The sequence below is a fragment of the Podarcis muralis genome, chromosome 5, assembly GCF_964188315.1.
Source record: "Podarcis muralis chromosome 5, rPodMur119.hap1.1, whole genome shotgun sequence".
NCBI lineage: Eukaryota > Metazoa > Chordata > Lepidosauria > Squamata > Lacertidae > Podarcis > Podarcis muralis.
In genome coordinates this window covers 52,977,082-52,996,331 of record NC_135659.1, presented here as the reverse complement: position 1 = coordinate 52,996,331, position 19,250 = coordinate 52,977,082, and the positions used below count along the sequence as shown (strand labels likewise).

At 44.9% G+C, this 19,250-nt stretch overlaps 1 protein-coding gene across 2 annotated transcripts; it reads left to right on the top strand.

Moving 5' to 3' along the window:
- Positions 1-176: 176 nt before the first annotated feature.
- MPL (MPL proto-oncogene, thrombopoietin receptor) lies at positions 177-18,213 on the top strand. Of its 2 annotated transcripts, none has more exons than XM_028733794.2 (12): positions 177-969; positions 5,114-5,246; positions 5,364-5,545; positions 7,337-7,491; positions 8,016-8,172; positions 11,419-11,548; positions 12,140-12,321; positions 12,510-12,652; positions 14,532-14,688; positions 14,933-15,020; positions 16,087-16,168; positions 16,848-18,213. In XM_028733794.2, the coding sequence occupies exons 1-12, from the start codon at positions 771-773 to the stop codon at positions 17,283-17,285; spliced, it is 2,046 nt and encodes a 681-aa protein (XP_028589627.2). In that variant the 5' UTR covers positions 177-770; the 3' UTR covers positions 17,286-18,213. The 2 variants fall into 2 exon arrangements, with proteins under 2 accessions (XP_028589627.2, XP_028589626.2); XM_028733793.2 differs by having other exon boundaries at positions 16,084-16,168.
- Positions 18,214-19,250: the final 1,037 nt, after the last annotated feature.

The window sequence follows — 19,250 nt, the reverse complement described above, 5'->3', positions numbered from 1 at the left end:
GGCTAAACCGCTTCTGGTACAACGGGACACCATGATGGAAACCAGAGTGCACGGAAAGGCCTTTTACCTTCCTGCCACAGTGGTACCGATTTATCTACTTGCACTGGTATGCTTTTGAACTGCTAGGTTGGCAGAAGCTGGGACAGAGGAACGGGAGCTCACCCCATCGTGTGGATTCGAACCGCTGACCTTCCAATCAGCAAGCCCAAGAGACTCTGTGGTTTAGACCACAGCATTACCCGCTCCCTTGGGAAGCCCACAAGCACCATGTGGGTGCAATACCACTCTCCCGTTTAGCAAGTGCAACCACAGAGCCATTTCTCCCTTACCCCACACTTGAATTTCCAGACCAGAGCCACCTTCATTTGCCTGGAGCACCCACCCCCCAATTCACAACATTCACAGACTATTCTTCTGAGAGCACTGCCATCTCCTGCCAGTCCTCTACGGCATCCAGTGCTTCCTGCCCAAAGGCCCTGTCCTTAAGAACCACCGCCACAAGGGCAAGCCATACTGCCTATCTGATCATAGCAGCCTCCAGCCAATGCTGCCACTCTTGCAGGCCATGGCGCAGTGGTTTCGGGCTGGGGAAGTGGTGGGGCCCAGGACTGGAAGAGGCCTTTACCCAGGCTTCCTGAGCAGCTGGCCTGGCACTTCCCAGATAAGCTTCCCTTGCACAGGTCCAGCAACAAAGGTTCAGAGCTTACATTCACTGGAACAAAAAGCCAAGCAGTCCCTGTCTGCTACCTCCGCAGGAGTGCGGGCCACTGATGTATCCATGTGTCCAGTGTTCTTCCAGAGCATATACTGTCGACACCAGTACAGAGGGACAAGATTTTGACTTGGGTCTGATCCTGGATGTACCTTCTAGTAGGATGGCAGTTCCTCTGTGCTTGGTGAGGACACTGCTTGCCATACTCCTGCTCATCTCTTTGCCTGTGCTGAACTGTGTCTACATCACAGATGAAGGTAAGATTACAAACTGCTATTACTGTCCATGGTTTAGAGCAGAGCTTTCCAAACTTTTCATGTTGGTAACATACTTTTTAGACATTCATCATTTCACAACACAGTCATTCAGTTTTACTAGCAAACCGGAGATTAAACTAGCCCCTTTCCTGCCCTGGGAGGAGCTTGGGGTACATTAGCAGAACACACCTACACGCTGCAGCTGACACACTAATGTGTCACGACACAGTTTGGAAAGCTCTGGTTTAGGGGAAATTGTGAGGATGAAGGTGAACCAGGCAGGTGAACATCCTTGTGGACAAAGGGCATCTGGGCAGAGGGGGTGGGATGGGGCTTTCTGGAAGCACCACAACAACCAGCTTCCCTGGATTAGGGTTTCCAATTTCTGATCAAAAATGCCCTTTGGGCTTTTGATCACTGTGGCATGCAGATGTCATCTGGCAAGGCTTCTCACAATGCAGTGATGAAAGAAGACACTCTCTTCAACCTATTCTCTACCATGCCCTTATTAAAACATAACTCTGGACTGTACCATGTGGGATCAGGAAACTTTGGAATAAATGAAGCTCTTCCATACTCGTGGATCAAGGTCCACCTTGGCTGCTGCAGAAGGAGGGTTAGGAGAAAACCCTTTCATGTCCTATGCCAGGATGAGGCCCAGCACAGAGAACTATAGATTCCAGAACTATAAGTGCTGAAAATTGTAGCTCTGTTGAGATAAACTACAGTCCCCGTGATCCTTTGGGGAAAGTCCTGTGCTTAACATGTATGGTATATTCACAGCCTCAGAGATCTACCTGCACACCTCCACCAAAGCGTTTCCTCTGTACGTTATTCAGGGCCACCAGTCAACAGAAGAGCACGGAACATTGGTATGCGGAAAGATGGAATAGGTTACGAAGGCTCAAAGTGAATGTGGGTACCGAGAGAGCCAAATTGTTTCCTGTCCAGATCAATGCAGTTCTTTACTAGGATCAGCTATTAAGTGCAGTCTTTCCTGATGATGAGAATTTTCCTCACCACAACTCTCAATTAGGGAGAAACAAGATCTAACTAGAATTCAGGTTTGTTTTTCCAACACCCGTTATTCTTCACTGTCCTTTGTATAGAGTGGTTGTGTTTCCTCCCTTCTTCTGTGGGGGCACCGGGGTGGGGGGACAGGGACATAAAAAAGACACTGACCAAGAGTTCTGTCTATGTTCAAAACTTGAATAGCTCAAAAGCAGATACACATAACCGCTTGATCAGTGAGCTTTTCAGCTTTTGCTGATGGATATGATACTGTTAGAAATACTACAAGGACAGAAACCAAAGTCTAAAGAAATTCTTCTTTGACTTAGCATGAATCATAAACCTTAAATTGTTTAAAGGTAAGATGTGAAATTATTGACTAAATATATACAGTGGTACCTCGGGATTACATACGCTTCAGGTTACATACGCTTCAGGTTACAGTCTCCGCTAACCCAGAAATAGTACTTCAGATAAAGATCTTTGCTTCAGCAGGAGGCCCCATTAGCTAAAGTGGTGCTTCAGGTTAAGAACGGACCTCCGGAACGAATTAAGTACTTAACCCGAGGTACCACTGTATAGTATTCAGATTTCACAGATATCCTATGTCCTGCAGTGTTACTTCCCGAACCCTTAATTCTGATGGTATAATTCATTTTACCTTCTTGCATTGTTTGTTCCTACAGAATGATTGATCCCCTTGATTTCTTTGTTTTCCTCTCAGATCTTTAAAATTAGGGCCCCCTCCAGATGTCCTTTTTATTGTGTATTTGTGATGATTTGTCATTACCCACAATTTTGCCTGCAAAAGTGTCACGGTGAACCTATACCGCTTTGTTTCTAGTCAGTGCATGTCCCATAGTCTCTTGCTTCCCTTTCTCACTGGGATTCTAGTTCTAGATAAAATATTAACCCTTACAAGACACTCCTGAAACACTGTGGGAGGGGAAAGCAGCTAGTGAATTATTTTCAATATGAAAATGGCTCGGGATGGGTTAACGAACCCTGTTACTTCTCCACTCAAAATCTTAGCGTCTTGAGACTACTTTTTTTTAGTCATTGTTTTCATTGCATTTGCGTATAATGTGTAGTTTGCTCCCTTATCTTGCTTCCTCCCACTCTCACTGGGAGTTCTATCTCCCTGGGACAGGAAGCTGCTCCCCCCACCCCAAGTTTGCCACAAAACCACATGGCTATTTTGGGATGTTTGTGAACACTTCCTGGCAGCAAATACTTTGGGGTGGTGGTAATCATTAGCTCCCCCTTTCCCTAATCCTTTCCGAACCCACTCAAACAACTGTGTTGCCAATATGGATGTTCACATAAAAAAACAGAAACAGAATGACAACATTTAGGGTCAGTACCGTTTGCATTTGTGGGTTATGAAAATCAGTACTGTTAGATGGATGTGTGGTGTATAAAAATACATTATAGAAGGGATGAGGAACCTATGGCCCTCCAGAGGTTGCTGGACTACAACTCCCATCAGCCCTCCACATTGGCCATGCTGGCTGAACTAATGGGAGGTGGAGTACAACAGGTCCACATTCTTGCATTATAGAGAAAATGAATACTGTTGGGGGGAGCATTTTAATGAGCCACTAAGCTGCATGGCAGAAGGGGGTCATAACAGGGCCAGTGACTGCAGGCTGCACCACCCACCCACCCCAAGATGCAGGGTGGCGTCTTTTCATGTTACCTGGTACGTACTTTTTCAGAGAACTGCACCCAAACATTCAGGTTGGTGCCAAAGAATGAGAGCGTGGAGGTGTACTTTGAATAACCACAGCCAGCCCCCCACCTTTATTGAGCAACTTCTTGAACCTCACCCCACACCCACTTAATTCAAAATTAACCAATGTTATTTGATCCCTTCATGTGGCTAACTTTTATCTAGATCATCAGCCATTCTCCTCAGCAGAAACTAGTTTGTCAGCTTCTAAGACTGTATGAACCCCCCCACCCCTCACCCCATTTGCTCTGCAGTCATCATTATACTCCCACTGCTTGTTTGGGAAGTGGCAAAGCCCACATTATTCACAGTCTGTATCTCTCTTGTGGTTTGTTATGAAATAAATACTGTGTTTTGGTGCATTTTCCCACACACCTGCTTTGAACCAAATTGAGAAAAAGAACCACCTAGTTGCATTTCAAGCCAGTGATGTGTACACAGCCTAACACACATTTCTCTCCACTGCGGTGTGTCTTCCGGAAATTCTATCAGGCATTTGATTAGGATATTTGATTTTATATCCCTTCCCTCCCCATTATCATAGCTACCTCACCCCCGTGTTGGCAAACAGGATCTCTGCCCCGCCCCCCCCAAGGCTAACTGTAGCATGGAGTGGGGGAAATTTTGTTGTAATCACTAAGGAGAGAAGGGTTCAATTCCCCCACCACCACCCCAGCATGCTGTGTTCCCAATGAACATTGCTGCTTGGCACTTGCAATTAAAAAAAAAAAAAAAATGTTAGAGAAACGATTAGCATCATGTGTAGTTACAGGTAGGTAGCTGTGTTAGTCTGCCGTAGTCAAAACAATTTTTTTTTGGTCTCTAAGGTGCTACTGGAAAGGGGGGGGGGGAATTATTCTGTTTCATCATGTGTAGTTAGGCTCCTAGAAACATAAGAAGCTTCATTAAAGTAGGCCAAACTATTGGTTTATCTGGCCTAGAACTGTCCAAAAGTGAAGAAGCATTTCACATCATGCACTACCTGATTTTCTTAGCACACTGAAGAAAGGCCCTACGGGAGTGGTGTCTTCTCCCCTTCTGAAACTTCCCCACCCCCCAAAGACTTGAGCATGGCTATAAAACTCTTATTCCAAGCTGAATGGAGCCCTGGAGAGAAGTACAACTCGTGACAGGCTGTGGTGACTTACTGGCCATTTGTTTCAGCTTGTGCTTGTACAAACACTTGTACTAATCTCTATGACCACAGTTCTATTTGCCATGCACTTGCTTCCTCTCATCTCACAGTCCAGATGACTTTGGGTATTTGTGGTTACAGTTGTCGCCCTATTCAGCTTGAAGACTTATGCAAGCTTCTTTCTTTCTTTCTTTCTTTCTTTCTTTCTTTCTTTCTTTCTTTCTTTCTTTCTTTCTTTCTTTCTTTCTTTTTCTCTCCCCACACAGAGGCTGATCTACTGGCCAAAACAGCTCAGGACATCTTCTGCTTTTCTCGCACCTTTGAGGATCTCACTTGCTTTTGGGATGAACCAGCACATGTGGATGGGGCATATCGGCGCTTCTTCTATACATACAAAGGGTGAGAGGTTTTTATACATGGCTATGATCCATAGTCCAGGCTGCCTGGAAGGTTTCCAGTAGAAGAATACTGCAGCTCCTTGAGGTTTTCCACTGCCCACTCTCTTCATCTCCACAGAGACAGAAGCCGAGAATGCACTCTGCGGTCAGCAAAGCACAGTGATGGAGGCTGGCGCCATGTCTGCATCTTCCCCAGGAACCATCAGGATATTCTGCTCTTTGCAGAACTCCACGTCGAGGTGTTAGACACCATTAGTAATCACACCACTCGCTCTCAGGATCTCTCAGTGGCGTCTGTTGGTAAGCCTTCCTTCGGATTTGAGAAGCAAGGAAATGTGGTGTGGGTCACGGCTCATCTTGGTCACACTGGGGATTGAACAGTATCCTGAAGTACAATAATCCTCTGCTACGTCTTAAGCCAAGGAGTGGCTAATCTATGGCTCTGTCAATGTGGTTGGTCCCCCAACTCTCACCATCCCCTTTGGCATCATGGCCAATGATCATAGATTAATTGCACTCCAGAAATATCTGGAGGGCCACAGGTTACCAAACAACTTCCTGTGCTGTCCTTCACTGGCATCTGGTGTTCGCTAAGATAATTTTGGTGTTTCTGGAGTTGGGGTGCCTTTACCTCAAACACAACTAAAAGTCAGAGCGGTTGCATTTCATTTACTCCATGATGGGTTTTCATGTGGCGATGTGCGGTTTTCCTGTACAGTAACAATGGGTTACACTGTGTACATGTTTTCTTTATTCATTTAGTGTCACCAGTGTTCATCTTATAGCATTAGACAAGTATTCATTTCTTTATTTGAAATATTTTGAATCCGTCTTTCATGGTGCATTGCCCTCACAAGGCACATAAAAACATGACAATGAGTATTACAATATTATAAATTTAACTTAACATAATTTGATTTATTACCAACCCTTCACGGTAATAACCATGGGTAATAACCCATGGTGGCATTGCAACAATTTAAAATACAAAGTGTGACATTAAAAACAATTTTTAAACGCTTAACAATCACAAAAAATGCAATCACAAAACATGTGAAGGCTCCTGAAAATATGCATCTCAGGTGTCATCCTTAGGACACAGTCCTAAATCCCACCCACCACTGGCAGGGCTTGTTGAGTGGTACAGCCATCACTGCATCAGGGTTTTCTCCTGGGCTCCACCACTCACAGATATACCATTAGCAAGCTTCCTGGCTGCACACACATTTGGATGGCAAAAGGGGGACAGCCGAGTGAAGGGACACCTCTGCCTAATCCAGCCCCCAGCCTGGCAAACAACAACAACAACCAACAGTACTGAGGATGAGGCCATATGTATCTCCCTGGGAAAGAAGTTCAAAGGGGTGGGGCACTGGCACCTGCCAGCCAAACAGTTCTTGCTGGTGGATCAGGGAGCAGAGCCTGCCCTAAGGATCTAACATTAACATCTGAGCATGAGGAGGAAAGCCAGAGGCAAAGGGAAGGATGGACAAAGTGGAGGTCACATAAATAAGAAATGAAGTTACACCTACTTAAGCTTCACACTTGAGGATGTGACACCAACAAATTCTTGCACACTTTCATTTCAACATTTGGCTCTGTCCATATGGCTGCCCTTTTCCTAGAGGCTAAGAAGTAGTGCATCCGGCCAGAATGTGGATGCCTTGATTAACATACCTGTCCCATACCACCAGAGCTTGCCCTTGCTAGCTGGAGAACTGCAGCCCACCTTTCTGCTGCTTTGTTGTTGCATGCTGCAGTCCCAATAAAGCAACCTTGCAGCAGACGCAGCCAAGTCCCCAGCATTCTTGCTTGCCTCTGCAGATTCCTGCACTCCCAGTTGTGACTACCACACAGAGAAGCATTCCACTGTAAATATACTGCATATACAGGAGAAATGTAACAAATCCGCATATTATGTATTTATTAGAACGCTACTTGGGGATTTACTGTTGCTTCAGAGATTGAAACAATGGTAATATTTACTGCACCACTTAAGTGTTGGAATTATATCTTCATCTGTCTTTGTTTGTAAATCCCATAGTTTTCTATCTACGTTTGTAAATCCCACAATTGTCTGTCTATGCTCAGGTCTGATTGCTCCACCAATGAATGTAACAGTGGCGTGGCCTGGAGTGGCACGACAGTTGCACGTAACCTGGACCCCCCCACCTTTCCACTATGCAGACTTCTTGGCCTATGAGGTTCTTTACAGTGCTGAAGGCTCCACGGAGCCACCATCCAGGGTATGCTTATATGGGGCAGGGGAGGTTGTGGTGTATGACACCTGCAGGGCAGCTGACTGTGTCTAAAACTCTAAGCAGGACACCAAGCTCTGTGGCTATCAAGTAGGGCTGAAGGAGCAGTTCAATGCGGTTTGCATTTATAGGTGAGCCTACTTATTCTGCAACACTACACGAACCTTTGAACTCTACAATTCTATGATCCTATGAAATCACAGACATCCTTCCAAATTCAGAATGCTCTGAATTTTGCAGTGCAGTTCTCCAGCCAAATTGTGTGTACGAAAAAACAAATACTAGGCTAAAATGTGCCTACAAATGCACATATTACTGAAAATAGCATACAAAAATGCATTAGATAAGGGAAAACATCTTTGCCAAAATGTGTGTATTATGCAAATGAAGCAGCGTAAAAGGGGAGAAATTTGCAGTAAAATGTTGCTAAATTTTCATGAGGACTTCAGATGAGCTATCGGGAGAAGCTGCTTCCACTAATCCTTACATGTGCCTGATTCCATCCCTCATAGATGGAAGTGAAGAACAGCCATACATGCTGCCTCAAAGACCTGCTCCCTGGGCACTGCTACCGCATCCAAGTGCGCACCAAGCCTGATGGCCTCTCTCTTGATGGGCTCTGGGGACCATGGTCTCCAGTAGTATTAGCAGAGACACCCCATCTCCCTGGTAAGTGTCCTGTTGTTTGGTAAACAGTTGTCATGGGGATCTCAGTTGCATTATTTCGAACAATACACTATGACTGCATACCTATTGTTGCACGCCACCCCAATCTCCAAGCAGTGTGAGTTTCGAGTTGTTTCAGGTGCTTACCCAGGATTTGGTTTCCTCAGAATGAGAGACATTGGAGACTGAAGTGTCTTTAGGATACAGTGGTACCTCGGGTTAAGAACTTAATTCGTTCTGGAGGTCCGTTCTTAACCTGAAACTGTTCTTAACCTGAAGCACCACTTTAGCTAATGGGGCCTCCTGCTGCTGCCGCCGTGCCGGAGCACGATTTCTGTTCTTATCCTGAAGCAAAGTTCTTAACCCAAGGTACTATTTCTGGGTTAGCGGAGTCTGTAACCTGAAGCATATGTAACCTGAAGCGTATGTAACCCAAGGTACCACTGTACATGGTTTAGTTATTCTTTCTATATACAGTGGTACCTCATGTTACATACACTTCAAGTTACATACGCTTCAGATTACAGACTCCGCTAACCCAGAAATAATGCTTCAGGTTAAGAACTTTGCTTCAGGATGAGAATAGAAATCGTGCTCCGGCGGCAGCAGGAGGCCCCATTAGCTAAAGTGGTGCTTCAGGTTAAGAACAGTTTCAGGTTAAGTACGGACCTCCGGAACGAATTAAGTACTTAACCTGAGGTACCACTGTAGCTCTATTTCTCCATATTAACTTATTTGGACTAGTGCCTAGATGTAGAGGTGAAACGGATGCAGGGCGAGGGGGAATTGAGGTTGAATCCTGGCAAGATGGAAGCACTGTGGGTGAGTGGTTCTCGTGTTAATTGCCTACCCTGGGTGGGGTTGCATTCCCCCTGGAGGAGCAAGTTCACAGTCTGTGGGTTCTTCTCAATCTAGCTTTGTCACGGGGAGTCCAGGTAGCCCCAATGGCTAGAAGTGCCTTTTATCAGCTGCAATTGGAATGGCAGGTGTGACCGTTCCTCGACTGGGAAAGCTTGGTCACAGTAGTTAATGTACTGGTTACTTCAAGACTGGGATTCCCCATTGCACTGTATGTGGGGCCTCCCGGGTGCTTAATTCAGAAGCTACAGTTACTACAGAGTGCTGTGGTACAATTGCTGGCAGGAGACTCTCCTCAGAGAGATCTGCACTGGTAGCCAATTTGCTGCGAGGCCAAGTCCAAAGCATTACTGTTAGTCTATAAAGCCCTTAGCAGCTTGGGATCAGTTTACTTGCAAGATTGCAATACCCCATACATGCCCACTCAACCACTTCGATCTGTGGAAATGGCATTTTTACAGGAGTTACATACCATATTTTTCCATGTATAACACCCCCCCCCCCGTGTATAAAACACCCCCTATTTTGGGAGACTCCAAATTAAGAAAATGGGGGGAGGTGGCACAGAGTCGTTTAAAGCAAACAAGCGTCTGTCTGCCTGCTCGCCAACAGCAGCCAGCAATCGTACACCCAATTGCCACGCAAAAGACAATCCAAAGCAACCTTTGCCGCAGCAACCAATCACATGCCCAATTGCCACAATGGCAGCCAACCCAAACAATTAAACTCACTTCCACAGGATGCAAGGGCGGCTTTAAAAGAGGATTAGGCAAATTAATGGCGGGTAAGGCTGTCAATGATGGCTGTGCTCTGCCTCCACAGTTGGAGGCAACAATGCTTCTGAATAGCAGTGGCTGGAAACCAGAGGAGGGGAGAGGTCTCTTTGGCCCAGGTCCTGCTTGTGGGTTCCCCACAGGCATCTGGCTGGCCACTATGGGAACAGGTTGCTGTGTTAGATGGAATACTGGCCTGATCCTGCAGACACTACCAGTTTTTATGTGGTAACACTAGGTAATATGAAATGCTTCCAAGAAGCACTTGTTAAATCTTCAAAGCTTTATTGCTTTACAACAAAGAGCAAACACCAGAATATGCCAATCACAAAAAAGAAATGCTTATTAAACTATGAAAGGTCATATATCAAATGCTTGTTCAATTATGAAAGGTAATAAGCACCTGGACTAATTAAAACAGCATACATCTCCCTGGCAAAATAAGAGATGAAGAGCAATAGGAGTATCTAATTGTATCTTCACTGACTTCCTCAGAGGAAGGTAAATCTCACTGCTGTTGTAATCTGTATTTTGACCCAATAAAGTTTTTCATTAGATTTCTATCCCACTCTTCCTCCCCAAGAAGATCTGGGCAGCTCCTTTTAAGAAAAAGAACCCCATAAAAAGAAGTGTCCAGGCACCAGAATTCCTAGGGGCATATATCTGAGCACCTGTTGCCATCAGGGTGGAACCTATGCCTTCCCCACCGTATTTTTGCCATTTCTTTGTATTGTAAATAGTTGTTTCACCAATGCTGACATAAATTGATATGTGCAGAAAGCAACAACCATTTATTTCCGTCAGGGAGGTGGTAGTGGCAGTAGTAGCTGATCTCTAGTAAGGCAAGGGGAGCTGAGGTGGCCTTGGTAGGAACAGGGGCCTGAGGAAAGAGGAGCAAACTGAGAGGGAGGAAAAGGCCATCCATCTTGGGTGTGCCACAGTGGTCAGGTGAAGGCCAGGATCTGTCTTTAATGTGAGGGTGCAGAGGATGTCCATGTCTTGTCTATGAAGGCAGGGTGGTGTGGAGGCAGAGGACTGGTTTGGGAGGAAATGGGTAGAGGCAGGAACCAGTAGCAAGCAAGCAAGCAAGATCTTCACTGTTGCAACAGAGTCCCCTACCCCTGTCCCGCTGCAGGAAGGTAAGGACCTAGAACAAAAGTGTATAACAGCTTATAAAGGCTTTAGAAATTGCACAACCCCTTAGCCAAAGACCACCCAAAAGCATCATACAACCGTCACAGAAACAGGCAGTCTACAACATAAATTTGAGAGTTTGGCTTGTCTCCCGTTTCTCAAGATACCTGATAATGCTTGCTGACGTGCATTATCTTGGCCAGTCGGGACCATCTTGTGAAATAGTATGTTTCTGAAACCATTGTCACAGACCTCCCTCTTTTGAGTGAATTTGAAGGATCTGTAAGTGAAAAGAACCATTGGGGAAGGTTTTTCCAAGGTATTTCCTTCTGCAGAGAAATATTTGGGGTCTGAAATATCTCGGGCATGTGGTTTATGTACTTAACTTTTATTTATGACACCTTAGAATTCTTATGACAATTCCACATTGTATTTAAAAGATGTTGTCTTACTCCTGATTCCTCTCACTTTCTGTTCTGCCAAGAGGAAATTGGCCTGCAGTGCTTCACTCCTGACCTACGCCACTTGCGCTGCTGGTGGAAGTGGGAGACCACAGAACCTGGCCCCTCTCAAAGCATATTGTACTGGGCAGAAGAGAACAGCAGAAATTCAAGGTGACGCAACAACACCCCTGCCCCAAATCCTGGGCTGTTCTGCTGCTGTAGTTCAGTTATGAATGCTGGTGTCCACCGTTCATCCTCCAAAACACCCCTGCCTCCCCCTCAACTCTCACATGTCCACAATAGGCAAAGCTCTGAATCAGCATCGCCTCTGAAGTCACCCAAGGCTGCCCCCAAATATCCATATCATCTAGTCCAACCCCATACCAAGCAGGGAAATGAGGCGGGTCACTTTTGCCAATGTGGTCTTGCAATGTGGACTTTCTGTTTTAAAGATGTGTGCGCAAGTACCTGTGTAAGAAGTAAAAAGGTAGTGGAGGCAGAGGAGGAAGAATGATTGAGAGGAGGGACAAAAAACAATCCTGGGCATTTTTCATCAGGCTCTGCCCATTAATGCATACAGCAAGCACCAAAATAGCAATGAATCTATTGACTGGGAAGAAACTGGAGTGTGCGGGCATTTGTGAGCCAACCATACATGCAAAAAGAAAACATGAGCTTCAAATGACCTGTTTGCAAGATAATGCCTGTGTGGACATAGCTTCTGTTGATATAGCTGACTCCATCCTCACTCTTGGTTTCCAGAATGCAAACCTGGCAGAAGTGTGAGGGGAAAGAGGAGGAGATTAAGCCCCACTCTGACCGCCATAACCAGACATGCACCTTCCAGCCTAGCAACACAAGTTATGTCTCTGTCCTGGTGATTCTCAGCCAGGGACAACAAGAAGTCAACTACTTGAAAGAGCCATTCCAACTGCACCATGTTGGTAAGAATCTCCAACATGTCTGGGCCACGGCACCACGGCTGCTGTCAGTCTGCATTTTGGGGGTAGCAAACTGTCCTGAAGAGCAGGGGCATCAGGCGGTGTATAGTGCTGTTTGCACTGCATTAGGCCTCTGCCGCTTCTGCAAACTGAGCTGACTTGACCAGCCATCTCTCTCCCTCTGATTACAGTACTCACTGCTCCGCCAAGCATCTTGCAAGTCACTGTAGACAGAGGTGTGCTAAAGCTGGAGTGGGCACCACCACTGGAAGAATTAGCTGAACATCTGGTGTATCAGATACAGTATGCAGTGCAAGACATCTCAAAATGGAAGGTAATATAAAAATGTATGAGGAATGCATGAGAGTATTAGGACCACACATCTATTGCATTAGATACCCTCCCCCTCCCCTTTCAGTACTAGAGCACAACTGGAAACATAGGATAAAAACACATAGCTTTTCCCAGGAAACACTCCCATGTCCTGGCAGCAGCTGAAAAAGGAAAGGAAAGAAAGGCTAATCCAGTTGCAGGCTGCATTAATAGAGCCATAGTTTCCAAAATGAGAAGCAATAGCTCCACTTTATTTTGCACCAGGACCTCATCTGGATTATTGTGTACAGTGCTGGGCTCCTCATTTTTAAGCTATAGACAAAATGTAATGAGTTCAGTGGAAGGCAATGAATCAGTGTCAACAGCATGAATTATGCTCCATCCCCAGCAATCACATTGGTCTAGGAGACAAGCACAAGCTGAAGGGATGTGTATCATTGTTGGAATGTTCAGTCACCAAACTGATCTCTGTTTATACATGTCCTGAGGCATGTGAGACCACAGAAAAGAGCTAAGGCTATAAAACAGCTTTTATAGAACATGTTATTTTTGCAGCTCAGCTACAGTGGCTATGGGGTTCTGACCCAGTTCTTCTGAAGTAGCCAATTATATATCAAGGAGCTCACCTGATCCTGCCTCACCCAACAGGGCCCAAACTTCCATCTTCCAGTCTATGGTGCCCCTGGTCTTTCACTCAGTTCCTCCAAACTGTTCAGTGTTTTGGGGTGAGATGCAATCACATACTGGCAAAATCAAGTTGCACAGTTCAAGTGGATTTCGCGCTCTTGTGCAACACACTTGTCAAAACCAGACTTTTACAATAACAAAAGTGATGCAGAATTGTGCTGGAAAGTGTGGGCTAACAGTTGTTTGACACAGTGTCATCTGACCTCTCTGCAAACAAATTGGGATGAATATTCAATAAATAGCTAATATCATCTAACCATGTAAATCACTGATTTTCAACTGGTGGGTCAGGACCCTGCAGTTCAGCCTTTCTCAACCTTGGGTCCCCAGATGTTCTTAAACTACAACTCCCCTCATCCCTGACCATTGGCCACACTGGCTAGGAATCATAGGAATTGTAGTTCAACAAAATTGGGGGACCTAAGGTTGAGAAAGGCTGCTCTAGTTGACAATGGACTAATCTAAGGTGGGTCACAACAAGAGCACTACCACCATGCAAATATATGGCAAAAGATTAAGAAATGGGTTCTCAAATGCATTTTGGGGTTAAAAGTTGATCCTGAGTCTGAAAAGGTTGAAGATACCTGCTGTAAACAATTCAGAGAGAATGCTAAATAAACAGGTTGTCTGGAAGCAACCCAGGTCAATTATCTTTTATAATTCCACTGCTCCATTTTGTCATTAAAAAGCCTTTGATCATCTTGCCAGGCTTCTCCAAAGAGGTCTATGAACTTTCTGATACAATTGCCCTCAACCCTTGTAGAGCTGTCTTCTGGCAGCAGGATTTCTGGCAAGTTCATGATAAAACCAAGAGATGCTGCCTTTTTTTTTTTTTTTACTAGTTGCAATTTGCGGACCATCTTCAAGGGCAGTGTCACATGCCATACTGCCATATCTGGCTTATGAATTCAAGGCAATCAGCCAGATGGGAAAAGTTTAAACAAAGGGACTTAAACATGCTACATCCTCCAGTTTTTCAAAACAAACAAAGCCTTTCACAAAGTGGGGGAGTGAGTGTGAGAAAGAGACCCATGTTAGAAGTTTGTACTGGGATCAGATGAGTGATGCTTGAGGACCAGCAAATACAGAGCAAAAGCAGTCTCACAGCTCTGACCCAGATAGCACAACTGCTCTAGGTTCTGGATGTGAATCTAACCAGCTAAGCACACCTAATGGGGCTATTCTCTGGGCAGACTCTGCAGGTGCAGTACTCAAACAGCAGTGAAATTCATCTGGCAACCGGGGGCCACTGCTGCCTTCAGCTTCGTGCTCAGCCAGATGGACAGAAGTTCCAAGGGAACTGGAGTGTGTGGTCAGAACATGTGTGCACTGATGTCCCACCTGATTCAGGTAAGAGACCACAAATAGAAATGTAGGGTTGGATACAGGCAGTGCTTTTTTCTAAAAAGAAACGTTTAGGGGTACTCTCATTTTCCTACTCATATTGAAATACTGCCCCTCATAGAGGCCAAACTTAAATTCACAAAATGTTTAGGGTTATGAGTACCTCTGCATCCCCTGAGGCCCAAATGGGCATTTAGAAAAGAGCTGACATAGTTTGGTAACACAGCTTCACTCTTTGTATCTTCCCTAGGTTCAACCATCTTAAATGTGACACCTGCTCTGTTGCTCTGTGCAGGGCTTGTATTGGGGCTGGGCTGCATCTTCCTGTCCATTCACAGGTAAATTTACATCATCTAGCATTCACCTTCAATACTTAGTTTTATTTTGGGAGCTAGTCGCAAATTGGAGAAACTGTTATGGACACCATGCACAGACAATAATCACAACCATGCATATGAATGTACAGTAAGCACACACACTCCCACCTTCACCAGCAATTAGGCTTGGAAAAAACCATTTTTGCTCCCCTGCCTCCCACATCAGAGATATCTTCCTAGAGTGCAGCTGGAAAGGAAGTTTGTACACATGCATCCAGGAAGTTCACTCACATACACATATCCTGCAACAATTAGGTTTGAGCAAAGTCTCCTATTGGAGCCAAGAGAGGACTTTTTCCATTCCTATTTGCAAAATGTCCCTCCCCTGATGCAATTAGGCATGAAAAAAGCCCTCTATTAGCTCTAGTCTAGTAGGAGACTTTGTTCAAACCTAATTGCAGAGGAGGTTCTACTGGGGGAGGAGGTTTAAAGCTGGGGAGAATTAACTCCCCTCCCCAGCTATCACCCTCAACATTGAAAGCTCACCTCACCCCACCGGTGGTGCCATGATTAGGCTACTATTAGCTACAATAGTAGGGTTCTTTCAAGTTTAATTGCTCAGGGTTGGGTGGGTTGGGGTAGATGTAAGACCAGGGGTAGGCAACCTAAGGCCTGGGGGGCGAATGTGGCCCAATCGCCTTCTCAATCCGGCCCGTGGATGGTCTGTGAATCAACGTGCTTATGAGTAGAATGTGCGCTTTTATTTAAAATGCATCTCTGGGTTATTTGTAGGACCTGCCTGGTGTTTTTACACGAGTAGAATGTTTGATTTTATTTAAAATGCATCTCTGGGTTATTTATGGGGCATAGGAATTCGTTCATCCCCCCCCCCCCAATATAGTCCGGCCCACCACATGGTCTGAGGGATGGTGGACCAGCCCACAGCTGAAAAAGGTTGCTGACCCCTGTGTAAGACCAAAACAAAAAACCACACTTTGGGATGGGGCTGTGATAGAGGCAGATTTGCTTCTATTGAGATCAGCTGGGTTCCCTGAATTTCACATGCTCATTGTTCCTTGTTAAGCAGTCTGAAACAAAAGCTCTGGCCGCCCATCCCAGACCTTCACCATGTCCTGGATGGATTCCTTGAGGACAATGGAAAGCACCAGGTGAGGCCTTCCTCTTCTATACAGGCACCAACACCAATGTTGTTGGTGGATAGGATAGGAGACCAGAGTAATCATTTTTAAAGGTGGTGAACAGTATGGCTGCCTTACTGTCTTCCAGTGTTGTTTTGATGGGAGCCTGCTTCAAGCTTGCAAGGCTTTAGTACTGACATGAAAACATCAGACATAAGTTTCATAACTCTAATTAGTCTTTTCCTTGATGCATAGATTTATAAACCCTGAATTGTGATTTGTAAATGTTCTCATAGTGGAAGTTTAAGAGACAGCATACTTTGTCTGAAGCAGCATTAAGAGTTGTTTTAACATGGCCACTCAGAATACACCAAAATAGGGTATCTAACAAAGAGGGCTATACAGAACCATAAAACTGACATTTCTCTCTGCCTTATTTCTTATAGTTTCCAGCAGAATTGTATTAATTCCCATAACAAAACCTCATGCTAATGTTGCTTCTGTCAGCTATCCTCTCCCCAGGGAGATTTTCTGTCTGAAGTTGGGATGGCAAATATGTGCCCCCAGGTATTAAGTTTTGAATAGGAGTGTTAACATGTACACAGAGATAAGTATGCATGTACACATTTACCTCCACACTGTGGATTGGAGAGGGTGAAGCCCAGGGACATTTTTGTGTTTCTGATGCTGCTTCCTTCCCATCTTCCAGGTGAATGCTTTCTTCTGCAACAAAACTTTAGAGGACACGCCTTTGACTTGCCTGCTGGAAGTCCTGTCTGAGATACCCCTGGAAATGCGTAGCAGTAGCCCTCTCCTAGATAGTACTCAGCTGCACCAGGCAGAAAGGGACACCCAGGCTTCTTCACACTTGTACTACATGGTGCCAAGTCCTAGCAATCCCCAAGGGAATAATAATGAAAATGAGTATTTTGGTGACACTGATGATGGACATGACACGCTCTCACTGCCCTTGGAACATGATCTACACATAACTTCGGAACTGAAGGTCCAGCTAAGTATCTTCACCTTGTTCAGCACGCCACTTTTGGCTCCTGACACAAAAGAGGAAAGAAGATGGGAAACTTCTGGGGACGAGTCTGTGTCTGCCACACACATATCAAACCAGTCTTACCTGCTTGTGGGCTGACTGTACATGCTCATTAGAGGGTGGCAACAAGAAATGATGTGGTTCTGTAGATTTTTGCAGAAGATATTCTCAGCTGCTGCAGGGAAGGCATTTTGCCAATTCCTGCACATTGAATCTGTTTCCTGTCCTTAGCAGCTGATTGCATTAGGCTGAGGGATAAGAGTAAAACCTGATTGGGAGATATACCCACATGGCAACTGGTACTCAAGGCCCATCATATATATTTCCAAATGCAGTGCAATTCCTAAGAAACTACACCCTACTGATTTACCCATTTGATTTTTATAGCATGAGAGCCAGAGATAGCTGCAAAAAGCCATTTAGGACTTTCCACAACATGGAGAAGTAAACTGGCCGTTGCATGGGATGTTATGCCGATTATGAGAGCCAATCACAGCAATACGTGGTGAGCATAGAAATGCATATAATCTGTGGCCACTTAGTCTTAATGTGGTAACTCACATCATGTTGATAGGCCACACTGTAAAAATCAACTTAATCTATTCTGCCTTTGACTTCATTTTACATCACGAGCCACAACTCTCCTACAGCAGGGGAATCACTATAATTACTGGCATTTGCATTGTGACCAGGTATTAGTGCATAGAATGTTTAGTAGTGCAACTTTTGTAAAAGCACACTCACTGTGGTCCCCTCACTGCAAAGCCACAGAAATATGTAGGAGGTGGAGTTTTTGCAAGAGTATTCAGGATGGGATGGTTTTGAAACATAACACACAGGGCTTTCCAAAGGTACTCATTGCTCAAACACCTTTTAAAATGTAAGGGTGTGGCTGAGCTTAGCATTTTGCCTTCAGACACATGTATATACTACCTTGTTCTTCATTGTTCTTCCCTGTATATTGCTTTGTACAGTCTGTGTTGGTGATTATAATATAGATAAAGAATAAAATCCCATTGGCTCTGAAGAGGTTTTACTTCATGAGATTACAAATTGCTTACACTGAAAATAACCAGCCTTGCGCTGCACAACACCTTAAAAAGCATTGGTCTGTTTGTGTCAAGCCTAACATTCTAGGAGCAATCTATCCTGGCCAATATTATCCCGCTTCCAACCATAGAGGCTAATTTAGAGCAAAGCAGAAGAGCTTACATTTATTCCCAGCAATTAACCATATCACTAATGCTCAAACTGACTTTCTTGCACTTCAGGTCTGTCTACTGTTAAAATCAACAGGCCTGTTAGTTTAAATGCAAACAGCTGGATTTAAGCAATTTTTGGATCACAGCATGCATTGCACAACTGGTTATCCAGATCTTCCTCAACAAGGCAGCCTGCAATCTCCCCCAGTCTACTCAAGGTTGGGGACAAGACTCTGTTTTTTTTGAGGTGTGGTGCCAGAGTTGGGTTCCCAGGCCAGAGCTGAAAGCGCAGCAGTCTTTGTTGTTTTTATTCCACAGGCATGGAACCCTCTAGTTACTAGAGTCTAGTACAGTGGTGCCTCGCAAGACGAAATTAATTCGTTCCGCAAGTTTTTTCGTCTTGCGATTTTTTCATCTTGCGAAGCACGGTTTCAGAAAAGCTTCAAAAATCACCAAAGTCTTCAAAAAACTCAAAAAAGGCTACCACACCACGTGCTATGAGTTGCTCCTCGAAGTCAAGTCGCAACTGTATTAACGGTTTTAAGAAAAAGGAAACAAACTTGCAAGACGTTTTCGTCTTGCGAAGCAACTCAAAAAACCAAAAACCCTTTCGTCTTGCGAGGCATTCATCTTGCGAGGTACCACTGTAGTTACTTGATGACATTTGAAGGTCAGAAGTCAAGCACATCTTGTACTAGAGATCAAATGCAGCATTTAACTCTCACTGCTACAGGGGAGATAAGGGGCAGACGGATTTATAAGTGCCAGGACTTGACAATCTTGGCTAAGCTCTGCTACTATCCTTGCAGCTTTGTCTTAATAGGTGGTGCAACTCAGAATTTGAGGGGTGGCACTGTAGGCA